At 41.2% G+C, this 24133-nt stretch overlaps 1 protein-coding gene across 4 annotated transcripts in view; it reads left to right on the top strand.

The window, feature by feature from the left end:
* The window catches only part of LOC133124234 (ecto-NOX disulfide-thiol exchanger 1-like), a 92198-nt gene that overhangs the window by 39098 nt on the left and 28967 nt on the right, over window positions 1–24133 (top strand). For 2 of the 4 annotated variants that reach the window (XM_061235240.1, XM_061235237.1), the window contains exons 1-5: window positions 6950–7024; window positions 9422–9559; window positions 16302–16469; window positions 17831–18037; window positions 19092–19325. In XM_061235240.1, coding sequence (XP_061091224.1) covers window positions 7015–7024; window positions 9422–9559; window positions 16302–16469; window positions 17831–18037; window positions 19092–19325 — 757 coding nt within the window. In that variant the 5' untranslated portion in view covers window positions 6950–7014. Of the gene's footprint in view, window positions 1–6949; window positions 7025–9421; window positions 9560–16301; window positions 16470–17830; window positions 18038–19091; window positions 19326–24133 lie in introns of those variants that run through there. The other 2 variants (XM_061235239.1, XM_061235238.1) reach the window with 2 other exon arrangements.

The raw sequence follows: 24133 nt of genomic DNA, 5'->3' as shown, positions 1-24133 counted from the left end.
TTTTCCAGTCTTCAACTGTCCAGTTTTGGTGAGCCTGCGCATTTCTTTCCATTCTGATGGCTGCTGTGAACATTAACTGAAGCTTCTGATCCGTATCTTCATTATTTTATGCATTGCATTGCTGCCACAGGATTGGCTAATTAGATAATAACATGAATAAGTAGGTACTCAGAGAGTGTATAACAGTGGTTCCTATGCCACTATACTGTATATAAAATAATGTTATAGAACCATGGAACAGAATAGCAGAATGTACTAGCCTGTTGTATGAACTTATGGAACTTCTTTGGGAGGATCCTCCATGCAGTATTGTTTGAGTTTCTTCAGATTCTTGGGTTGACGTCTTTTTTAGTTCAAACCAAACACTGATTCAACTTTGGGGACTAAGGTGGCCACTGCATTATCCCTATGCTTTGTCCATTTTTCTGGCTTGGATGTATGCTTGGGATGGTTTTTCTGTTGTAATGTCCACCTGCAGCCAAGGTGTAGCTTTGCACAGTTATTTGGACAGAATGTCTTGCATTACAGTGTGCTTGAGTCCATCCATCCATCCATCCATTATCTGAACCCGCTTATCCTGATCAGGGTCGCAGGGGGGCTGGAGCCTATCCCAGCATACATTGGGCGAAAGGCAGGAATACACCCTGGACAGGTCGCCAGTCCATCGCAGGGCACACGCACCATTCACTCACACACTCATATCTATGGGCAATTTAGACTCTCCAATCAGCCTAACCTGCATGTCTTTGGACTGTGGGAGGAAACCGGAGTACCCGGAGGAAACCCACGGAGACACAGGGAGAACATGCAAACTCCGCACAGAGAGGCCCCGGCCGACGGGGATTCGAACCCAGGACCTCCTTGCTGTGAGGCGGCAGTGCTACCCACTGCACCATCCGTGCCACCCTGCTTGAGTCCATAGTTCCATCTATTTTAAGAAGGTCCCCAGGGCATGTAGATGCAAAACAACCCAAAGCGTTAAACATTCGTCATTCATTCATTCATTTCGTTGTCGGCATGAGGTGATTTTCAACATTTAGAATTTTTTAAAATAATTTTCCCATTTTCTTCCAATTTGGTAGCCAATTGTACCCCGTCTGATTCAATTAAAGTTAGTATTAGATACACCGCCCACACCCCGTCCCTCAATGGCCCGAAGGAGCGCAACACGCCTTCTTCAAGCATCTCGTCTCATGCTCCTGACCATGATTCCAAGGCGCCCAAGGTGTTTTATTGTGCGGTGATCTACTAACCCTGCCAAGTCCCTCCCTCTGGAGCACTGAGGCAATTATGCTGCTCCACGTGAGCCAGCCAAACTTGGCTTTTGGCAGGACCTGGAATCGAACCCCGGTCCCCGGTGTACAACTGCAGCCTGTCGCGCCACTGCCGCCCGGTGATTTTCAACATCACTTATGTTTCTTTGGATGGCAAACATAATGCTGAGTACATTTTTGTTACATCTGACCATAAGACATGGTTCCAATTGTACTACACATCTAATGTAAGGCACCTTTTTTGTGCATTGTCTTTGAAAGAGGCTTCCTTCTTGCAACTGTGCCATAAAGGTCATGTCATATGGGCATGGTAGCTTGGACACCTTGTTACCCAAAGATGCCAGGTTGTTTTAAAGATCATGGACTGTGCACTTTGAACTTCTTTTTTCAGATTTGTTCCAGTGCTCATAATTTGTTCCATTTCCTCATAATTGACACAACAGTGGACAGCAGTATCTTTAACTTTTTATGGTGTTTTGTAGCCATCTCCTGATAGTAGACATCAATGGTGCTTTTCAGGGAGTTATCTGCCTTGATGATGACTGACTAAAGTATTCTCTCTCCTTTTTATATGAAAGGGAATCAGGAAGGCATTGTTATCGACAATATACATACTGTAGGTAGGTCCCAAATATACAAATAATTTCAAATTATTTGTATATTCATGAAGACTTATTTTTGTTGAATTTAATTGAAAAGAATAGTTAGGGGTGCGATCCAGGTGTTTTCTGGAAGAAAAATATTATTAACCCTTTTCACTTTGCCCCCCTAGAGGGCAATTTCCACCAAACAGTTGTAGCTTCATAACCTGTTGTGATATCTGGTTCCACAAATATGTCTGTATCAAATAATTTGCTAAGCAACAACTAGGTGTAATAGAGTAAAAATGTTCCTAATAAAGTGCTTGGTGAGTGTATAATACTTTTATTATAAAAATAATTCTTATCATATAATCTAACACAAGGGTGTCAGATCTTATCCAAAAAGTGCCGATGTGGTTACAGTTCTTTGTTTTAGTCTACAGTATACTATGACTCCTGATTCAACAAATTAACTAATCATGTTAGGAGTGTCTGTGCTGGCTATAAAAAAAAAAGCCTACACCTGCCCTTTTCAGATAAGACTGTACACCTCCGATCTAACACAAATGATAGAACTGATTTGTTTTTTGTAATGTTTTTAGAAAAAAATACATTATTAATGTTTACACTGTGTAGCATAGCAATATTGGCAATAACTTATTCCAATCAGAAGAGTATTCCCTTCCCTGTCGAAAATGACAGGATCGCTTTTATTTCTTCCTTTTAGAATTTGGCAAATGATGGACACATGTTCAATTCCTAATAAGAACACGATTCTATTGAACAGTGAGCATGTAATGTTTCATCAAGCGAGTCACAGTGATGACGTAGAACCTGAGGATGGCCCAGGAGAGTGTATTGCACCGTGGGATTGTGGTTGGGTTCTACAGCATACACAATATGACAGAAACATCCATTTAAATATCCACAAAGAAAATCCTTTCCAAAAGAGGAACAAGGCATCCATCTCTTCCCATTCACGGTCCGGAACTGAAAGCCATTCGGCGATAGAGTCAGCGGAGTGACTGTGTCTGTGTGATGAGTTAATGCCGTTTTCAGCTTTGTGAAAGCAATCACCACCCCAGTGTTTTAGGGAGCTGACGAATGCAGAATCCTCCATTGTTTCCAGTCTAATGCCCCCGTGATGCCTCGTGAATACTGAGCACAGATCACAGCCCCGTCTCTTGGCAGCGTCTTGGCTTTCCTCACACACCTTACCCTTCCCTTCCCCAGATACACCACAGGAGATGCCCCCCTCCCCTGTTCTACGGTAGCGCCATGCTCAGCAAAGCAGTCGCGTTTGCTTTTCGCCATTCCCAGTGCCAAGAAAGGAAATTACTGTTTTCACCATAGATGTGTCTACAGTAAATGCACAGTGATGGTTGGTGTTAATTGCTGGCTGTGTGTAAATATTGAGGTATAATATGAACCTCCTCTGCTCTGACCATGCCTATGTTGGAAGGGGACATCTACTGTATAAGGAAAAAACCCTGAAAAAAATGGTCATGTCAGAATCGCACAGAAACTGTGTTGAGAAAATACTATATGTGTGCATATATTAATTTATATATTTTTTTATACTTAACCCCACAATGCTAGTAATTCAGTATTTGTACAGTTACAAAGGAGGCCTGATGGTGATTCTCAACGTCAGAGAATTAAATAAAACTGGCATTGCAGAATATGGTCTGCATTTTCTTTTGTATTTCAACCACTTTGTGGTCTTCTTCCAAATTAATGTGTGTGTAATGGGCCTTTCCAAGCCCATTACTTTGATCAATTTGCTTTAAACAGAGACTGGTAATGTGCTTGTGACCCCCTTTTCCCCCAATGTACTGACTCCTTCAGTCGTTCCGCCCTACTGCCCCCCTTTCCCTACCCTTCCAACCCTGATACCACACCCGTCACCACTGGACGATAAAAGAGACAAATCGTCTAGTTCGGTGGAAACAGCGCATGCTGCGACTGGAAGTGACATCACGTTATCTCTTCGCACAGGACTCGGCCGTAGCCTCAGGAAATTAGCCTGCATACACGGCATGCATTATACATTGCTGCCGGTTATTTACCGAAGACATCTTGCTCAAGGGTAAAATGACAGTGACCAATCTGGGAGTCTCTATACCACACTGATGCCAAAATGACTTCTCCAGCAGTCTCCCTATAACGTGAGCCAGTGTCAGCAATGTGCAAGCAGTAATGGCATCCACTCAGCCATGACCTTATTCGACCGGATTCATTAATTACTTTAATTTCTACCTGCCACTTTGAGACAGGACACAGTACTCAAGCCCGGTTACCTCCGGACACATGGCCACGGATGGCCTATTGTGGGTGTTGGAGTATGCTGTCGTACTTAAAAATAAAAATAACTTCATCACAAACATTGACAACCTTGGCCCCAGTTGAGCAGTTCTCAAAAACCAATGTCAAAAATATTTTTCCTTCTGAATATTATTAATATGTGATGGTATGCAGTCACACTGCAGATATACTATGTTGCCATGGATACATAATGAATGTACACGTTTCTTGGTGGAGGTTGTGAAATATTTCTGCAAAGGTCCCAAGTTTAAGTCACACCAGGCACAAGTGTCATCATTAGCATTTGGGAACCATCCACCAGAATACAGTATTTGTGATATGTTTCTTAAATTAAGGTACTCTACCTTTCATTTCTGGACTGTCAGGCTTTCCTCAAATTCTGAGCACCGCACTAGCGGGATTCCATTTTAATGATTTAAGGATGTCAAGCACACTCATGAATAAATGACACCTACACGGATTACCGGGTGAATATTTCATGGGGTATGAAAGTGACTCTAAACAGGCAGCAGGGACTGGTGCTGGAGTACTGTCTTGAGTGGTGGGGGGGGGGGAATGCCCCCAGCCATGTCGTGCAGCTATGCTAAACTGCAGCACAGAGCTGATGTGGCGGCTACATCACGCGGATGGACTGAAGTGCCATGTTCACGATGCTTCATTAACCTCAATCGTCAGCGCTGGCAGGATCAACTGGGGATAGAGTAAGGAGACAGTGGCGAGGTCTTCATCTATGAGCCAGTGAATATGTGTGCGTATGTGCACTCAGCGACCATTTTATAAGGACCTGGGCCAGCTTGTTAATGCCTGTATCTAATCAGCCAATCGCGCGGCAGCAAGTCCACGCATAAAAGCATGCGGACATCGTCAAAAGGTTCAGTTGTTGTTCCGACCAAACATCAGAGGGGGAGAAATGTGATTGAAGTGGCTGACCGTGGAATGATTTTTGGTGCCGGACAGGGTGGTTTGAGCATCTCAGAAACTGCTGATCTCCTGGGGTTTTCACCCACAACAGTCTACAGAGTTTACTGAGAATAGTGTGAGAAACAAAACAGCAAAACAACAGTTTTGTGGGCAAAAACACCATCTTAAGGAGAGAGGTAAGAGGAGAATGGCCAGACTGGTTCAAGCTGACAGGAAGGTGACAATAACCCTGCAATCCAACAGTAGTATGCAAAAGAGCATCTCTGAACACAACACATCGAACCTTGAAGTGGATGCAGCAGAAGACCAATATGTCTAAAAATCGGTATATCAAATAGATAATACAGTGGTCACTGATAACACATTCATATGATATAATTGTGGGTGCCAATGTAGCACAATAAGATTCATTTCCAGGCAGTGCACTGCCGGAATTTATATGAATTGATGAACTAAACATATCTATCTATAAAAAAGAAATCTAAGCTGTGCAAGTCACTATGGAAAAGAATGTCTGCTCAAAGCCTTAATGTGAAATCTTCGGTCCTTTGGAGCTTTCTTGTAAGTGCTGGGATGGCTGCCATGAATTGGTGTGTTGCTGTCACTCCACTGTGGCCTTCCTGCTGGTGATCTCCTCCTTCCATTCCCATTCTTTCTTGTGCCAGGCAGGCTTCACTTTAGCATGGTTGAGCCACGTGGCTTTGCCGTGAGTTTAATATCCATCTGGAGCACAGCACACGGCAATTCTGTGCCGATAAAGTGGAGTTTCACAGTTTCACATTTTTGCTCATAAGGAAGAGGTTGAGATATGTATGACAGAACCCTGGTCTGAGATAAGCACTCTTACTTTGATATCCTTCCCTGCTGAAAAAAAACAGCTCAAGCTAGGTTTTGAAACAGCTGATATCTGGTTGACCCGTTCAGACCAGCTCCCAGCTCAATATGGTTTCGCTAGTTGACCAGTTCAGACCAGCTCCCACCTGGACATGGTTTGACCAGCTCAAGCTATGTTTTGAAACATCTGGTAGCTGGTTGACCAGCTATCAGCTCACACAAGCTACCAACATTAGGTGGTTGACCAGCTTATACCAGCTTATGACCAGCTTGGCCATGGTGGCTGACCAGGTGATACCCAGCTAGGCCAAATTATGACTAGCTTGACCAGCTCAATTGTCAAGCTGGTCAAGCTGGCACCAATGGATTTTACAGCAGGGTGTATGCATATCTACCTGGAGCTTTTTTGTAATTAAGTAAAATATATTACACATATCACATAATAATAATTCATTGTACATTGCTGCCACACATGTACAAATTATGCAACTGTTCTATCCTGGAAGTTCCTTTAATAGGTTCGCTCACTACCATTACGGAAGGCGTGACCTTGGAATTACATGGTTTTATCTGCATTCTCAGTAGTTTTGAGATATTGAGCTTCATAGCTTTCACATTCTAACACAGCATACATTTTTGTCGATCGGAATGACAGACACCCTAAAAGTACTCTGAATGTACAATATCAAAATCCTATCAAATTGCCCTATGAACAACACATTTATGACACTCATTTTGACAAAAATGTCAGTTAGAACCTTATAATTCTAAGGTCTTGAAGGGTTGACATCAACCTTGCCTTCCAGTGGCATGTTGCACCAAGCCTTACCACAACATTATGGGACCACCAGAGCCTTCCACAGCTTTAATACTGTCCTGTTACCATTGTCAACCAGCCACATTTCTTTCTTGTGTGATTTACAGGGCTGGGTAAGCAGTGATGGAATCCAGCCTCTAACAGGCAGTCTCCCCTGCTCCCCTGCCCCCAAGTCCCCCCCCCCCCCCCCCCTTCATCCTCGCCTCCTTGCCGGCGGCCAGAGAGAGAGCAGGTGTTCTCATGACAGCAGATAGGACCAACCATGGCCAGCGGTAATGTACCCCAGTCATTACCACCTCTCTGAATGAATCCGGCCTCCCTGCCTGAAGCGTGTAGGTTGCAGTGTGTCTGAATGCGTTGCCTTTTTCCCTCTGAGCAAAAAACAGGACATTAGCTTTTTAATGTTAATAGCCAGTAGATATTCTCAAATTATTGTTTTGTTTTTTTGCTCCTGCTTGTTCTGCATTTCTAATTTTTTTCTAATTTTTTTATTGCTGCTTCTTTGTTTGGTTTTGGAAGTTTGGATTGTTTTTGAATTAGAAGATCCAGACGTGCAGTTTTGCAAGGCCATGTGTGTCATTTCTGAACACTGAAGAACCCAGAACACTTTGAAACACTAGACAGACACACAAAGGCAAAACTACTTATTTCTTAATGTCTAGTTGTTACTTGTTTGATAGAATTTTGTTGGGTAGCTAGTTTTGATTATAGGCTTTGAGACCCAGACAAAACCGTTCGTAAATTATTTTTTTGTTTGCGTTGCCAACATGACTAAAGTAGCCTGCTCTGTTAATCTGGAATGCTGTCTGTTCTGTCTCCATTACTAGTCCCCCCCTCCGCAAAAACTATGCTGAGAGTTTACTAATTTATGGTTTGGGAAGTAGAGCACACACCATCCTGCCCCTGACCCCGCTTTTGATTTTATGTGAAGACATCTAACTGAAATCATTGATTGAAAATCTCAAAAATATATATAATGGTTGTTAAATCCTGACAGTTGAAATCAGCATTTTTAGCAATTCCAGATTTCAGCCGATACCAACGAGGTGTGATTTGGTTTCATATATGGGACATATATGTTTCTTGAAGGTGCAGGTTGCAACTGACTGTATTTAGCTATTATTTGACAACAAGTATCACCTCTATTGTTAAAAGCAGAAGGACACTCTTTCTTTAGAGGTATCCAATAACTTAGGTGTGTACCTCCTACAGTATTCATGTTTGGTCTCCTAAGAAAGAAACTAAAATCATGAATCCTTTGATAACAGTTGACATTTGGGGGGTTGATATCTGTATTATATCAGTATTAGGATTCTGTCTTACAGCTGCTCTGGCAATTTCTACACTATCATTAGTGATTTAAGGAAGATTCTGCCTTCGGGTCTTTGGACATTCATTTCAGTTTTGTGGGACTGTTTATTGATTATTCTGTAACTTAATAAAACTCTTAACTTTATTCATTGTGAGTTTTGCATTCCGATAAGCATTGATCCAACAGGTTGCTCTGCCTATCAACTAATTCAGCAATTTGTTTGATAATTTTGGCAAGAATCGACCAATTGAATTGACATCATCATCATCAACATTTTTATGATAATTAGTTAAATATACTGTGAAATACACAACAGCAGCTGAAGTGATCACACACAAAGACATTCACCCAGAAGATTAGTCTTATTGTATTTAAAAGAGCTGTATGAGTGTCTTAAAGACCAAAATAATTGTCCGCAGAACCAATTTCAGAACCAAGTCAAAGTCTATGCACAGAGCTGTAACTAAAAAGAGACCTCATCATTTTTGTAACAGAAACAAAATGTAAACCATTATCCTGAAACCATTTTTTGTCATGGTATGTTTAGCGTACCATGCTATTCAGTATGACTTGCCTATGCTAGTGGTATCATCTGCACTGGTATAGATGAATGGGCTCTGTGGACTAACGTCAAAGGACATGTTCCACTGCACACCAGCGACTCCCTCTGGTCTACTAAGTGCCGACAGTGTTCCTGCATAGGCTGCACAAGAAGTGTCCTCCTCCAACTCAATGTCTGTCTTAGCTTGGGCTGCAGTGGAGTGAGAAGAAACATTGCCTTGATATTGTGCATTTCAGATGAGGCTGGGTGCTTTTCTGCATTCGCTCAAACAGACAGAGAATGAGTAATGAGTACAAACGCAAACGCAATGGGGCATTGCAAATTTGAATCAAATTGCTGTTAAAAAAAACAAAAACAGCGCATGCTTTTGAGAAATATCAGACTCACCAGCTCAGAGCCTGAGAGAAATTGACCATATCTCATGATGCAAAACTGTATTAGAGCGTAGAAGGATGTTCCGCTTGCTAACCTACACTATTTTCCATTATCATTTATGTTTGGTGTGGCAGGGGTCCAGGGCAAAAGGAAGGGGTGTGCTGACAGGAGTGGAGTGGAGGCAGCAGGATTTTGTTTCCGGGGGGAGTTGCTGTGTTGGTGGATGGTCAGGAGGGCAAAGGGAGTGAACTTTTCTCGATCTCTGCTCTGGACAGCTGTCAAAGAGAAATCTGAACCATCCTTCAACAATCAGTCAGGTTTCACTGAAAGCCTTCTGCTGACAGGTCCGAGTTTACAGTACACTGCCGTTGTCCTCTGCCCCCCCCTCCCCCCTCCCCTCCCCTCCCCTCCCCTCCTCAGCAGCAGACAGTTTAGGGAGTTCGGGAACAGAACAGACCAACCTCAACGTGCCTGTGACAGACCCCGGAGCCTGGGCTACAGCCATGAATAACCTGGGCATCGTGCCGGTGGGAATGCCTGGACAGCAGCTGGTTCCAGGTAGGCCTCTGCACCTGACCTGGGTCAAATACTTCATTTGAAATAATGCACTCTTTAAATGTCAGTAAAACCAGTTCAGATTTATTCTATTCTTAAAGGTCCCATATTGTGGAAAGTGACATTTCCCTTGCTATGCTAATTATAAATGAGCTGGAAAAACACTGTGAGTATGAAAATGCACAGTCCCAAAATAAATCCACACAATCCGTATGAAGAATATATGGATTTAAACAAGCCACTTGGACTTGACTGTGAAATTATGACGTCACAATGACATGCTCCTTTGCTTCAGCATGCCCACCTTGTAGCCAGAACAAATCTAAGTGCTCGTGTTCCATTCATGAGCTAGCCAGCCAATCAGAACAGAGGTTAATTTCTATCAATGAGCCTTAAAGACACAGTCACTAAAACACCCGTTCCTCTCAAGAGGAAAATGGACATGTAAAACTGGACGTGTACAATCCACACAAATATCTTCTTATGGATTTCAGGATCTAAAATAAAAGATTGGAAAGGTGTACAATATGGGACCTCACTAATATTCGGAATAACATCTTTCTTTCATAAGATTAGTTAATAACATAAGATTAGCACAAGGTGGTAGATTACTCATAAACTGTACTCAGATATATGTATTGTTACTTCATATGAAAATAAAAATATTTAAAAATGTATAATTACTTGTGTTATATTACACAATGTCAGTTGGAACCCTTGAAATGTATGGTATATGTATTCCCTAAGTAGCCTATCCAGTTCCATGATACCTTGCGTGGGATATGTGCAGATCTTCCAATGAAGTGTCTACAAACATTATGATAACACCAATGAAACCATTGAAGGTTGGGAGAATAACATGAATAATTGGCCAGGGATTATTACATAGAGAATTAAAACTCTGCAGCATATCAGTATCTTCATAACCATATAGGTTGGATGGGTTATGATGAGGATGGTAGATATTTACATTTATATGAAAGCGAATGGAGAATTTGGAATCATTTTGCGAGATTAGGCGCTGTTATGATAGCTATTTTACAATATGGCTTCATGCAATGACAATGGTAATTCCGATAATTGGCTCTCATATCAGAAATATTCCAAACAAGCCTATTGAAAGTTCCAATACTTTCGGTCCAAAATTCAAACTAGGTGATTTTTTTTGTCCTTAACCATAATTAGCAAAAATTCTACATTGATTTTTAAAAGGTTTTAATATGTTATAGGGTAGGCACGTTCTTTGCATCTCCTGAAGTTTTCATTTTAAGTAAATAGCCGCTAAATAGCTACAATTTGCCAACAAGAAATACATAAAAGACTGTATAGAGTTCTGACAAAAAGGTCTTGTGGACAGATGAGACCAAGAACTGGCCAACACCCCCCCCCCCCCCCCCGCCCTATTGCTGCCTCTGTAGCTATGGAGAAGAAAGCAGGTTATTTTAGTTGCCCGGAGCACTGAAATATGTCCATGTGATTCAAACTACTGCTGGAGCTGTTAGCTCCTTGACGCATCCTGCATGTGATGGATGGTCAGCTCTGTGGCTCTATGCCCGATATGTTCCACATGCTGTCCTTGTAAAATATAGCCGTGGTGTTCAGGAATCGAATGAGCAAACATTTCATGATTTCACCTGCAGCCAGAATGAAGGTCCTGCCAACGCTCCTCTCCGCTCAGGCATAAGACTGACATAATCCCCTCCAGAGGCAAAGCCTGTGTGGTCAGGTGGACACGTCAGTCCCTTTCCAAACTGAGTGTCGAATTTTCCTCTCATTTTTATGAGTGCAAACCTAGAGTGGAAAACTGGGGGCTGTGCTTGCGTCAGAATAATTTTTAATTATTGCTTTTCTCTCACTCCAGCACCACAGTCTGCCAATCTCAATCCCCACAATCTCTTCATTCTCCAGATATCTTCATTTCATTTTTGGCTAATTTTATGACCACAAGGAAGTATACAGTCAGGTCCATAAATATCGACATGAACAAGATGTGCTTTAACTGCAGACTTTCAGCTTTAATTTGAGGGTATTTACATCCAAATCAGGTGAACGGTGTAGGAATTACAACAGTTTGTATATGTGCCTCCCACTTTTTAAGGGACCAAAAGTAATGGGACAAACTAACAATCATAAATCAAACTTTCACTTTTTAATACTTGGTTGCAAATCCTTTGCAGTCAATTACAGCCTGAAGTCTGGAACGCATAGACATCACCAGACGCTGGGTTTCATCCCTGGTGATGCTCTGCCAGGCCTCTACTGCAACTGTCTTCAGTTCCTGCTTGTTCTTGGGGCATTTTCCCTTCAGTTTTGTCTTCAGCAAGTGAAATGCATGTTCAATCGGATTCAGGTCAGGTGATTGACTTGGCCATTGCATAACATTCCACTTCTTTGCCTTAAAAAACTCTTTGGTTGCTTTCGCAGTATGCTTCGGGTCATTGTCCATCTGCACTGTGAAGCGCCGTCCAATGAGTTCTGAAGCATTTGGCTGAATATGAGCAGATAATATTGCCTGAAACACTTCAGAATTCATCCTGCTGCTTTTGTCAGCAGTCACATCATCAATAAATACAAGGGAACCAGTTCCATTGGCAGCCATACATGCCCACGCCATGACACTACCACCACCATGCTTCACTGATGAGGTGGTATGTTTTGGATCATGAGCAGTTCCTTTCCTTCTCCATACTCTTCTCTTCCCATCATTCTGATACAAGTTGATCTTTGTCTCATCTGTCCATAAGATGTTGTTCCAGAACTGTAAAGGCTTTTTTAGATGTTGTTTGGCAAAATCTTATCTGGTCTTCCTGTTTTTGAGGCTCACCAATGGTTTACATCTTGTGGTGAACCCTCTGTATTCACTCTGGTGAAGTCTTCTCTTGATTGTTGACTTTGACACACATACACCTACCTCCTGGAGAGTGTTCTTGATCTGGCCAACTGTTGTGAAGGGGTTTTTCTTCACCAGGGAAAGAATTCTTCTGTCATCCACCACAGTTGTTTTCCGTGGTCTTCCAGGTCTTTTGGTGTTGCTGAGCTCACCGATGCGTTCTTTCTTCAACTGTTCTTCCAAACAGTTGATTTGGCCACACCTAATGTTTTTGCTATCTCTCTGATGGGTTTGTTTGGATTTTTCAGCCTAATGATGGCTTGCTTCACTGATAGTGACAGCTCTTTGGATCTCATATTGAGACTTGACAGCAACAGATTCCAAATGCAAATAGCACACTTGAAATGAACTCTAGACCTTTTATCTGCTCCTTGTAAATGAGATAATGAGGGAATAACACACACCTGGCCATGAAACAGCTGAGCAACCAATTGTCCCATTACTTTTGGTCCCTTAAAAAGTGGGAGGCACATATATAAACTGTTGTAATTCCTCACCTGATTTGGATGTAAATACCCTCAAATTAAAGCTGAAAGTCTGCAGTTAAAGCATATCTTGTTCGTTTCATTTCAAATCCATTGTGGTGGTGTCTAGAGCCAAAAATAGGAGAATGGTGTCGATGTCCCAATATTTATGGACCTGACTGTACATGTACTGTACGGTTGTATTGTAGGATGAGGTGGGGGAAGTTGGTGCTATGGAGGTTAAGAAAACGAAAGGTTAGACTACAGTACAAGTTCCCTGCAGAAGAGTTTTCCCTTGAATCTTATGATTGAATTTGACTCTTGACTCAGTATTAATGCAAAATCAGGCTTAGGTGGAAAGGCAGCCTGTTGTAATTACCATCTTCGGAGGCTAAGGAACCCACAGTAGACTGAGAAAAATGAGGCCCAGATTAAAATGCACGAACAGATTTTGAGAACATTTATATTTATGAAATTGTCACAGCCTTCCAAAGTTTGAAAGAATTACATCATTTAAATTCCAGCTTTGAATTATTTTATATTTGAAATGATTATCCTTTAAGGCATTTAGCAAATAAGTATTTCTAATAGATTTTGGCCCTTCATTCTTCATTTTACAGAGGCACTCAACTGAAATCAAATTATTCAAAGGCAGATAAAAAAAGCACAGCATGCCATACAGTAAGACAGAATAGGGAAGATTCCCTTCGGCATTTCAGACTAGTTTTAAAGTTGACAAAACTGGGAAATGGATCAACATTCAAAATTGTGTTTCCATTAAAGTCAGGAGATGAATGAAAATTACCAAGCTCTTGTTCTGATGTCTTCCCACTGTTTAGCTCCTTTTGTAATCCACTTATGAACATACATTGATCATATTTTAGATTCATTCTAACAATTCGTTACTCACCCGGTCTCACCAGATGGAAGGAATGTGCTATACCTTACCCAACTGAATTGATAGCTCTGGCTTTACAAGTCCCATGCAAGTTTGACTGGCTATGGAAAAGATTACAGTTTGGTTTCAACTGCATTTAATGACTGAATATAGTATAGTACTGTATGGTACGGTGTGGCCTTTTAGAAGAAGTATATTTCTGAGTTTCTCTCAAAGTATACTCAGCCTATTTCTTTTTTCTTTGTATTATTTTTAGCCTAATTGATGTTTGTACCCCTTTATTTTTAAGGTCTATCCATAAACAAGAAATATACATTTTCAAACTTTTGTAAATGAAGAATTACAGTTTCATACATTCCTTTAGGGCACACTAATTAAGTTCTTTTTCATTTAGGAATTTAAAAAATGAATCACCTAAAATATTTTAAGCCTGTTTTTATCCTGAGGGATATGTGGAGCCCCAAGATGGTCTTATGCTGGATATACTAGATTTTCCCGCTGTAGGAGTTGCTTTTGTTGAAGCTGAATTGTAAGATTTAATAAGTGAACTGAGAAGGAGATTTCGAGTTAGAATTACTGTAAGCCTTGTATTGCTGTGTGCTAGCATTTGCTCGAAAATTTCAGAAAGCTGTGAGTTGAATATGAAAGAAAATATTAATTGAATTATTCCAGAGGCAGTTAAACAATTTTCATGGTGCATTAAGGATATGGGATATTAAGCTAACATTATTATTTGTAGTATGCATTTTCTCTCTGGGTTTAATTTATGAAACAGGCAGAACTGACTATGTACTGGCATAAATCATGTAATGAAATAAGAACATACAGTAAAATGACAAGCTATAAAGCAATGCTCTTGAAATACTTTTTTGGATTTTGTTCTTCCTGTCAATGTTATTTAGTTTTGTTGATGAATGTCAAGAGTGTGATATATAAAATAAATAAATATAGTATATATTGAAATTAATTAACTAATTAATGAGCCCTCAATCCAATAGTTGTGGTTGGCCATTTGGCCAGTAGGTCAATCTTATCTGGTCTGAAGTCAAAGGCATACCTGCTGATTGGACAATGGGCTTAAATGTGCTGTCATCAAATAATAACCAACCTTTTGAAGAGAGATGTTTTTCTTCTGGGGTCTCTGTTGACCTGGGATGACCCATCTCTCCAGCAGATACACACAAAGACAGACCGGAGCCCTGTTGTAATTAAATGTGAACGATAACAAACGCAATCAAAGACCCTGCATGTTAGCCTGAATCAGGTGAATTAGTTCCCCCTTTGTCTCGCATCAAGACTATTACTGTGGATAATTATACCTGAACGTAATGCACAATATTGTTTTCAAGTCTACAGAGCCAGAGAAATGGGATGTTTACCTCAGAATGAGCATTTAAGAGAAGGCGAGAAATTACATTGCTTTTGTGATGGAACCTCTGTTTTCTGATCTCATACAAAATATTATATAAATTGCACTGTATTCAGAAATGATTTTTATGTTATTATAGAGGGCGACCACCCATTCTTTTCAGCAAAAAGGATACATGGTATGTTAACTGAAAGTATGAATAGGATGATTATTAAAGGTAAAAGTAGGATCAGTGCCCTCTGAAAATTTGGTGGTTGACACCCATGTGGATGATGGCAGTGTTGGTGAGGTTTTGACCGATTGCATCTCACCTCTATGGTAATTAGACTCCGATGTTTCCAGAACCGTTTCCAGTTCTCTTAGCCTACAGTCCTTATGGCAGACAGACAGTTTTTTCAGTGGAAAAGGAGGAAGAAAATTCAGAATGAACAAAGGTACTTCACATTCTGGCAGACATGGCTAAGCCTGGAGGAAGAGAAATGAAATAAAAAAAGACCTTGAATAAATTTTCTGTGGGAAAATTTTTTACTGAAAATGATGAATGCGGGGTGCCTGTGTAATTTACTTGATATTGCCATTCCCTTTTCTATGCGTTCGTGAGTTTTGCAAGGTGCTCAGATTCTTGCTTATACAAATAAGGGGTTTTACAGCTGTGAAATAAATTTCACCATGCATGGCCTATTTGTGCCATAGCCTATTTCACAATTACCACCAGGTGATTACTTGACGGCACTGTGACATCCATGAATGAGTTCCATGTGAATCTTATTAAGTATTATCTTTCTTTTGTTAAAATAAAGTCAATATACTGGTCAATAACTACTATTAACTTTATATATGGATTTTTTGGAGGCGGGGCATCACTGGGTGAAAGGATATTGACTGGAGGAGGAGGGAGGGAAACAGAAAATGGAAAATTGACAGACGTTTGATTACAGCAGCTAGACCGAGGGGTTAGGGTTAAGGTTAGTTTTCGGGTTACTTTCTCGTTAAATCTTTTTTAATTACGGTTACATCCCATGCTGAACTCCTACAAAGCACTGAGTGCTTACGGATCCAGATACATTGAATATCAGTAGTTATGTGGCGTACTAAACCCTTTCTTGGTTGAATGTCTTTCCCAGATTCCGTCTGCTTACCAGGATTTGACCCCAGCATGGGCATCATCACCCCGATCAACCCCATGATGGCAGGGATCAGGCTGGTGCCCCCTCCTCCAGTGCCAGTCGAGCTGCCCGTCATCAAAGAGATTATTCACTGCACGAGCTGCACTCTCTTCCCACAGAACCCCAGTGAGTACAGTACGACTGAGCTTCTCACCTACGCCGAGGGTCTGCGGTGAACCGTGCGAGGATTTAAAAGGCCCCCTCTCGGGCGTGATGACGCACTCGGATGAGTAAGGTGTCTGAAACCGCTTGAAAGCACAGCGTACCCGCCAGGGCGGTTACCATGGATACACCTTTCGTCCGTTGTCGGTACTGAATGGTGTATTTACTTTTTTTTTTTTTTTCCAAATTGAGTGTGGGTGATTCTTTTCTTCAAATGCTGGCAAGAGTACGAGCAAGGAAGAGCGTAATGTGAACACTTCCTTTTTTTGAAACCTAGAAAGCTCTGGACAAGTGTCTGCTGCATGCCTAAATGCAAATTTAATTGCTGAAATTGAGTTTCAGAACTGACCTGAAAGAGGTAAAATGTCTCTCCTCGTGTAACAGTATCTTACCTTCTTATCGCTCAACCATGGGAAACCAGTGTTTGTGTAGTGATGTATTCCAACATTTCCGGGGGGTTTTATGAAAAGAAAGTGAGACTAAGTGCACAGTACTTGAGCGAGAGGGTGGGTGTGCAGCTGGGAATGCACCCGAGGGTGGGTTTAGTTACTTCATTTGCGATTGTCCATCAATTCGCAGCAGGTTCATGTGCATTTCTAAACTTCACTTCTGCCTGTAGAGCAGATAGCTGACTTGCAGGAGACTTCTACTTGCCCCTGCGTCTCTCCACAACCCTTCTGAGTGGGCACTGCCCACCCGTAGCTATTCCCCACTAACCACACAATTATGGTAGAACTTAAACACATTTCCAACTATTTTAATTGATCAATAAATTGGCTTCAACAAAAAACTATGTGCAGAGTGGGTCTCCAGGCCAAGGTTGACAAACACCAGCATACATTCACATTGACCTGTTTTTATTCTATAGTTGGTTATTATGGTGGTACTCTGAACCATCTCCCTAACTGTTGGTTGATTTCACAGTTGGTTGTCCTTGGGTGTTTTCAAACATTTTTTCTCCTTGGGTGTCTTCAAAAGAGCATAATGCTTTATTTATAATAGAAGAGATAAGATAATTATTTAAATTAGAATTAAATTAGAATTCATATAGAGCAATATTACATTTTGGTGTTTATTTCTTTATTTATTTATTTATATATTTCTTTATTAATCAAATTAAAGTTTATCACCCCTTTCTTGGATGTCTGTCATCATCAACCTTTATTTATCAAGGAATTACATTGAAATCAACATTCTCCCCTGGCCCCGAGACAGGGAAATTGCGCTACGGCAATTGACAAAGATAAAATAGGAGACCTGTTCTTATTTCGTTGTTATAGCTAGCATGTGATATTAACAGTGGCCTCCCCTAATCTTACCCCCAGACCTGCCCCCTCCCTCCACCAGGGAGAGACCCCCAGGGTGTAAGACCGTGTTCGTAGGAGGTCTCCCCGAAAATGCCAGCGAGGAGATCATCCGGGAGGTGTTCGACCAATGCGGTGACATCATCGCCCTCCGCAAAAGCAAGAAGAACTTCTGTCACATCCGGTTCACGGAGGAGTTTATGGTGGATAAAGCCATCTTCCTGTCAGGTGAGACTTTCTAACTCTGTCCTCTCTCTTTCGCATACGGCTGAGATCAAAGTCAAGCAGGATTTCTTGGCAACTTAAGAATGAGAAAAGATGTGAGGAGGATTTTGAATCTGAGCACACGCAAATGGGAATTTGCATTAAATTATTTAAATTGAACAGTTGCAGCTTGTTTTTTTGTAGTTTATCGTTGAAGTTAATATTAGGAAATTATTCAGTGAAAGTCGTTCTGTAGCAGAGATCTAAAACACCAGTACTTGAAGGGCCAAATATAAGTCATGAAATACATCAAAAGCCCACAGTCACAGTCTGGACCAGATCCTTGTTCTGCATGCTGTACCGACCCAGCTAATGCAAAATGTTCTCACAATGTTAAAAATGCACTGGAATGGTTTGTGAATAACAGCATTGTGAGAACGTTTTGTGTCAGCTGTAGGCTGTGTCATAGGTACATTGCATTGGCCATAAAGTTAAGCCCAGTTTATAGTCCAACAAGTGTCGCTCAACTGAAATTGCAGAACATTCGTGGCACTCCATCAGCTAGACCCGTACACCGGCTTGTTAATGCTACAATTCAACCGGGCAATCAGGTGGCAGCAATGAAATGCATAAAAGCATGCAGACATGGTCAAGAGGTTCAGCTGTTGTTCAGGCAAAATGTCATAATGGTGAAGAAATGTGATCTAAGTGACTTTGAGTGTGGAAAGATTGTTGATGCCAGACATTCAGGTGGATTGAGTATCTCAGAAGCTGACAGGAAGGTGACAGTAACGTAAATAACCACGCATTACAACAGTGGTATGCAGAAGAGCATCTCTGAACACAACGCGTGAAACCTCTGAGTCCATAGGCTACAGAGGCAGAAAAAATAAGTCGAATGAATACCTAAACCTAAATCTAAGTGAGTGAGTGAGTGTATATACTGTATAAATGCACACAAGTTGCACCAAGCTTAAACCAAATGTTGCTGCGACCAGTGACATCCTCACTGGTAGCAGCGCCGCTCTGTCGCTGGACTATAAACTGGCCTTAAGTCGTGTTTGTTTGATTTTCTCAGGCTACCGGATGCGCATCGGGTCGAGCACGGACAAAAAGGACTCAGGGCGCATCCATGTTGACTTCGCTCAGGCTCGAGATGACCTGTACGAGTGGGAGTGCAAACAGAGGCTGTTTGCCCGCGAGGAACGACACAGGCGCAAAATCCAGGAGGACCGCTTCCGCCCTCCCTCACCGCCTCCCATAATGCACTATTCCGAACACGAGGCGGGCCTGCTGGCTGACCGATTGAAAGGTAAACCTAATTTCTCCGTCAAAATAAGATCGATTTTAGAAATGCTCAAAGGCACAGTGGAAGGTGTTGCTTAATAATAGAAGAAAACTCCCCGCAGTTCCCTGTGATTTCAGCTGTAGCTGTAGCAGCAGAAAAGAAACTACAATTGTGATTGCGTTTACATGACTTATGATTATCAAATGATTATTTCATACTTTTCTTATTATTAAATCAACATTCTTTTTGATTAGTTCTATTGTTTTTGCAATATTTTTATTCATAGGATTTTCATTACTACTTTATTAAGCAATATGGCACAAGAACCTGAATGTATCATGAATACAGCTACAGGGTGGTGCCGGCACACTTTACTTTAACAGTTAAATAATTACATTTTTCATCAAAAAACTTGTAACCCCTGGTGAATGTAATAACCACCGGTTAACGTAATACATTATTATGTTAATCGTTCAAGATTTGTATTACATTAACTGGCTATTATTACATAAACTGGCGGTTATTACATTAACCGTTTTTATTACTTTAACCATTGTAAGAGACCTGTAGCCATTACTTAGTTCACGATACATGATATGGCCTTGAGTGCCGTATTGCTTTTATGGAGCTGACACAAAATTATTTATTTTGTCCTATCATTTGTAAGTAGCGGTTTGTGCATGGAGTGATCCTGTTTATACACAGGCTGTTTGATTAAATGTTTCCATAGCAATGACTGTAGCATGCTGTCTCAGCCAATCAGTATCCAGAACCAAAACAACCTGTTTTATAGCATCCATCCATCCATCCATTATCTGAACCCGCTTATCCTGAACAGGGTCGCAGGGGGGCTGGAGCCTATCCCAGCATACATTGGGCGAAAGGCAGGAATACACCCTGGACAGGTCGCCAGTCCATCGCAGGGCACACACACCATTCACTCACACACTCATACCTACGGGCAATTTAGACTCTCCAATCAGCCTAACCTGCATGTCTTTGGACTGTGGGAGGAAACCGGAGTACCCGGAGGAAACCCACGCAGACACGGGGAGAACATGCAAACTCCACACAGAGAGGCCCCGGCCGACGGGGATTCGAACCCAGGACCTCCTTGCTGTGAGGCGGCAGTGCTACCCACTGCACCATCTATACAGTAGTATAGAGCCTGCCAGTACTGAGAAATAGCGTCAGAACAGAGCTGGAAAGGCCCAAATGCTTATGGGCTGTGCAGAAGTGCCAAATTAAAATTGAAATATGACACAGATTCCATACAGATTTTTTCAAATTCATAAACAAAGTGAATTTATGCTCAGAATTTGTGATTGGTGTAAACACTGAAATCTTGGGGTGTCTTGCCCTATTTAAGAGCTTAAGTCTATTTAAGTCTCCTAAAAACAGCTGACTTGGACTGAAAACATCCATAGAGAAAATTTGTAAAAGTGAGATAACATCTCAAATGGTATGCTCTGCATATTCAGACTCATGGAGGAAATTAATATGCCCCTTCAGATGTTTTCAGTGCAGCCTTGCTAAACCTTCCAGCATGTGTCTTTTCCAAGAGGCCTTTGTGCCCTGCAGTATTTGAAGCGTGCTTGTCAAATTATTCTCATTGTCTCTGCTCATCTTGGATGGTGCCTGTGTCTGCCATATAGTTAGTTGTGCGAAAAGGCACTAGGGAACCCCTGACTGATAGAACTCATTCATGGGGAAATAGATTTCTTTCAAAAGGGCAGCCCTCATCCTTCTCAGTGTTCAAAGCCCATGGTCTTCATTATATCTAATGACCCCGGACAGACAGAGATGGCTGTCTCTTGGCCAAGATGACACGTTTATAAAAATACTCTGGTGGACAAAATTACTGCTCATTGCACCACCATTTACAATGTACCCCATTGATGGTGGATTTGAATGCAAGGCATCAGTCTAAGCCAGGGACAGGAAGTTCAGTATTCACAGATTTCTTTATTTCACTTTGATAAGAAAGTGTGTGATCAGAATGTCCTTTTCTTAAGAGTCATGCTGTCTGTCTGATTTACTGCAGTGTTTGTAGTCCCAATGCTTTTATGACCTTCAGACAGACCAAAAGTTACTATTTTTTGAGAAATGGAAAAGTGAACGTGTTAACAATTGTTATTCTCAAAAAATACACTAAATACACTCAGTGAGCACTTTATTAGGTAGACCTGTACACCAGCTTGTTAATGCAAATGTTTTATCTGCCAGTCACGTGGCAGCAACTAAATGCATACAAGCATGCAGACATGGTCAAAAGGTTCAGCCGTTTTTCAGACCAAATGTCAGAATGGGGAAGAAATGTGATCTAAGTGACTTTGACCGTGGAATGATTGTTGGTGCCAGACAGGGTAGTCTGAATATTTGAGAAACTGCTGATCTCTTGTGATTTTCACGAACAGTCTGTCAAAGCTGTCACGAAGCTGACAGTAATGCAAATAACCACACATTACAACAGTAGTATGCAGAAGTGCATCTCTGAACACATAATGCATCAAACCTGTATGTGGTCAGGCTACAGCAGCAGAAGAACAATATGTCTTCAAAATAAGTCTCATAAATACCTATTAAAGTGGTCACTGAATGTACAGTATGTGTGAAGTTTTACATAAAAATAAGTATGAAAAAATGCTAAATGTATCTGCTTGGAGCCTATTCACTGTGGCATCTTTGAAGCTCAATATCTGAAAACCACTCAGAATGCAGATAGAACCTTATAATCCCAAGGTCCTGACTTTTCAAAAGGGTAGGGTCTGTTAACCCTGGCTTCCTGGCCAAATTCCCAGTAAAGCTGACTCTATGTCTGCCTGGCTGCGTTACATCTAAAAACGTCCCCCCTACATTTGCCTGGCTACACCATCCCTTGCATTCTCTACCCACGCCGATAACCCAAGGTCATCACTGCAAATGAGAAATGAGTTCTCAGATGACCTACTTGGTGAAAAAAAGTTTAAAATAAAAAAAATAAAAAAAGAAGAAGCAAGGCTGTGTTCAGACTAAAGAGCCTCACTTTCCACTGTCATTCACCCAGGGTCAGGAAAAAGGATTTGTTCCGAATTATTTGTGCATTGTAAGCACTAGCCAAAAACAGCCTTTTGTGCATGTATTCAGCAACCTTTAGACACTCACTACCCAACCCCCTTGGGGCCCCCCGCCATCATTTAGTACATAGTGAGGTCCGTAAGTATTTGGACAGTGGTACAATTTCTGTTCTTTTGGCACTGTGCTCCAGCACATTGGGGTTCTCTCGGGGGCTATCTTTCTTCTTAATGATGTTCGGAATCGTTTATTTTGGTAAGCCGATTGTTTGGACTACATCTCTGACAGTTTTTTTTCCTTGTTTCTCAGCCTCATAATAGCTTCCTTGACTGTCATTGGCGCAACTTTGCTCTTCATGTTGGCAAACGCCAATAACAGACTCCAAACGCAATCAAAGCCTTGAATGAAGACCCGTATAATGACAAATAGCTGAGCAGCCAGCTGTCCAACTACATTCAGTCCCCCAAAACGGAGGGGACTAAGTATAAAAAGAGAGGTAATTCCGACATGGGTCACTCCATATGGATGTAGATGCCCTCAAATTGAAGGTGACAGCCTGTCTTTTAAATGTAACATTGTTAAATTTCAAATACCATGTGCTGAGCGAAAAGAAAAGAGATTGTACAAATGTCCAAATACTTACGGACCTCACTATACATTCTAATGGTGAAATGGCAGACATGTTCTTACCAATGAGGCATGTTTTAAATTGTTTTTTTTCTCTCAATGATTTTCATGAATTATTGGGATATCTGCAGGCCTTTCATGGGATTTTTCTATCTTTAATTTTGCTCCCACTCAATTTGGAATGGCCAGATTGTTTGGTCATACTCTTTGCTCCAATCTCCTCTGTTTGTGAGAGCAAGACACATGATTCAAACAACATGAGGTGTTAAGTACCAGCTTTTAATTCTGCAGTCCACCAGTTAATGATTTTGAGGAGGGTATTCATTGCTTGTGCAGGAACCCCATGGCCACCCAGTTGAGCAGTAATCCCAGCAAGTGAAATTTTATGTTGCTTTGGAACCGACAAGCAAGCCTTGTTGTCCGGGGTATAAAAAATCATTGTGTGGGCTGCAAACTACTGCCAGGTTTCACACAGCAACACTTTTTAATTACCGTTGGATTTGCACATGGGTCCCTAGAGACAGGATTATTAAAATCTAAGAATTGCAGCACGGAAGGACTCTGCTGTTGTTCTTGAAAAATTGTCACTTGTTATTTTGTCACTAAGAGACAGTGGATGTGACATGCAAGGCATACCAATGTTATTATTGCCCTAAAATAAATTGTAATTAATGTGTTCATGTTCTGAGGACCGTAGAAAATCAGTGTTTAGATGCATCCTTGACACAGGGTTGTTGGTTGAAACTCAGGGTGGGTCGGGTACCTGGTATTTGAATTACCTCTCTAAATGTCAAGCTGCATACTATTTAAATACATTTGAAAAGAAAAAAGAAAAAGGTTTTCTGTCAAGCCAATATACAAACTGAGTTGATGCACCGAGTTGAAATAAACGACCATGTGTAATGCAAATTTCGAGAACCATATTTAATTAATAACAATCACATTTAAAGCTGTGTGGTACAAATATAACTTTTGTTAATATTGCAATGTTTTTAATAACATATTGAATCGATAATTTATGTCTGTGTAGCACAAATGCAAATGTTTGCTTAGTAACGGCTCAGATGCAGGCAGTGGGGTAATGTCCTGGCTCACACAAAACTTTCTCACAATGCTGCTGCCTTGTAGTGGCAACATTATAACATTGCAGC

This window comes from Conger conger, chromosome 3, assembly GCF_963514075.1.
Source record: "Conger conger chromosome 3, fConCon1.1, whole genome shotgun sequence".
Classification (NCBI taxonomy): Eukaryota; Metazoa; Chordata; class Actinopteri; order Anguilliformes; family Congridae; genus Conger; species Conger conger.
This window is presented reverse-complemented; position numbering and strand designations above follow the sequence as displayed.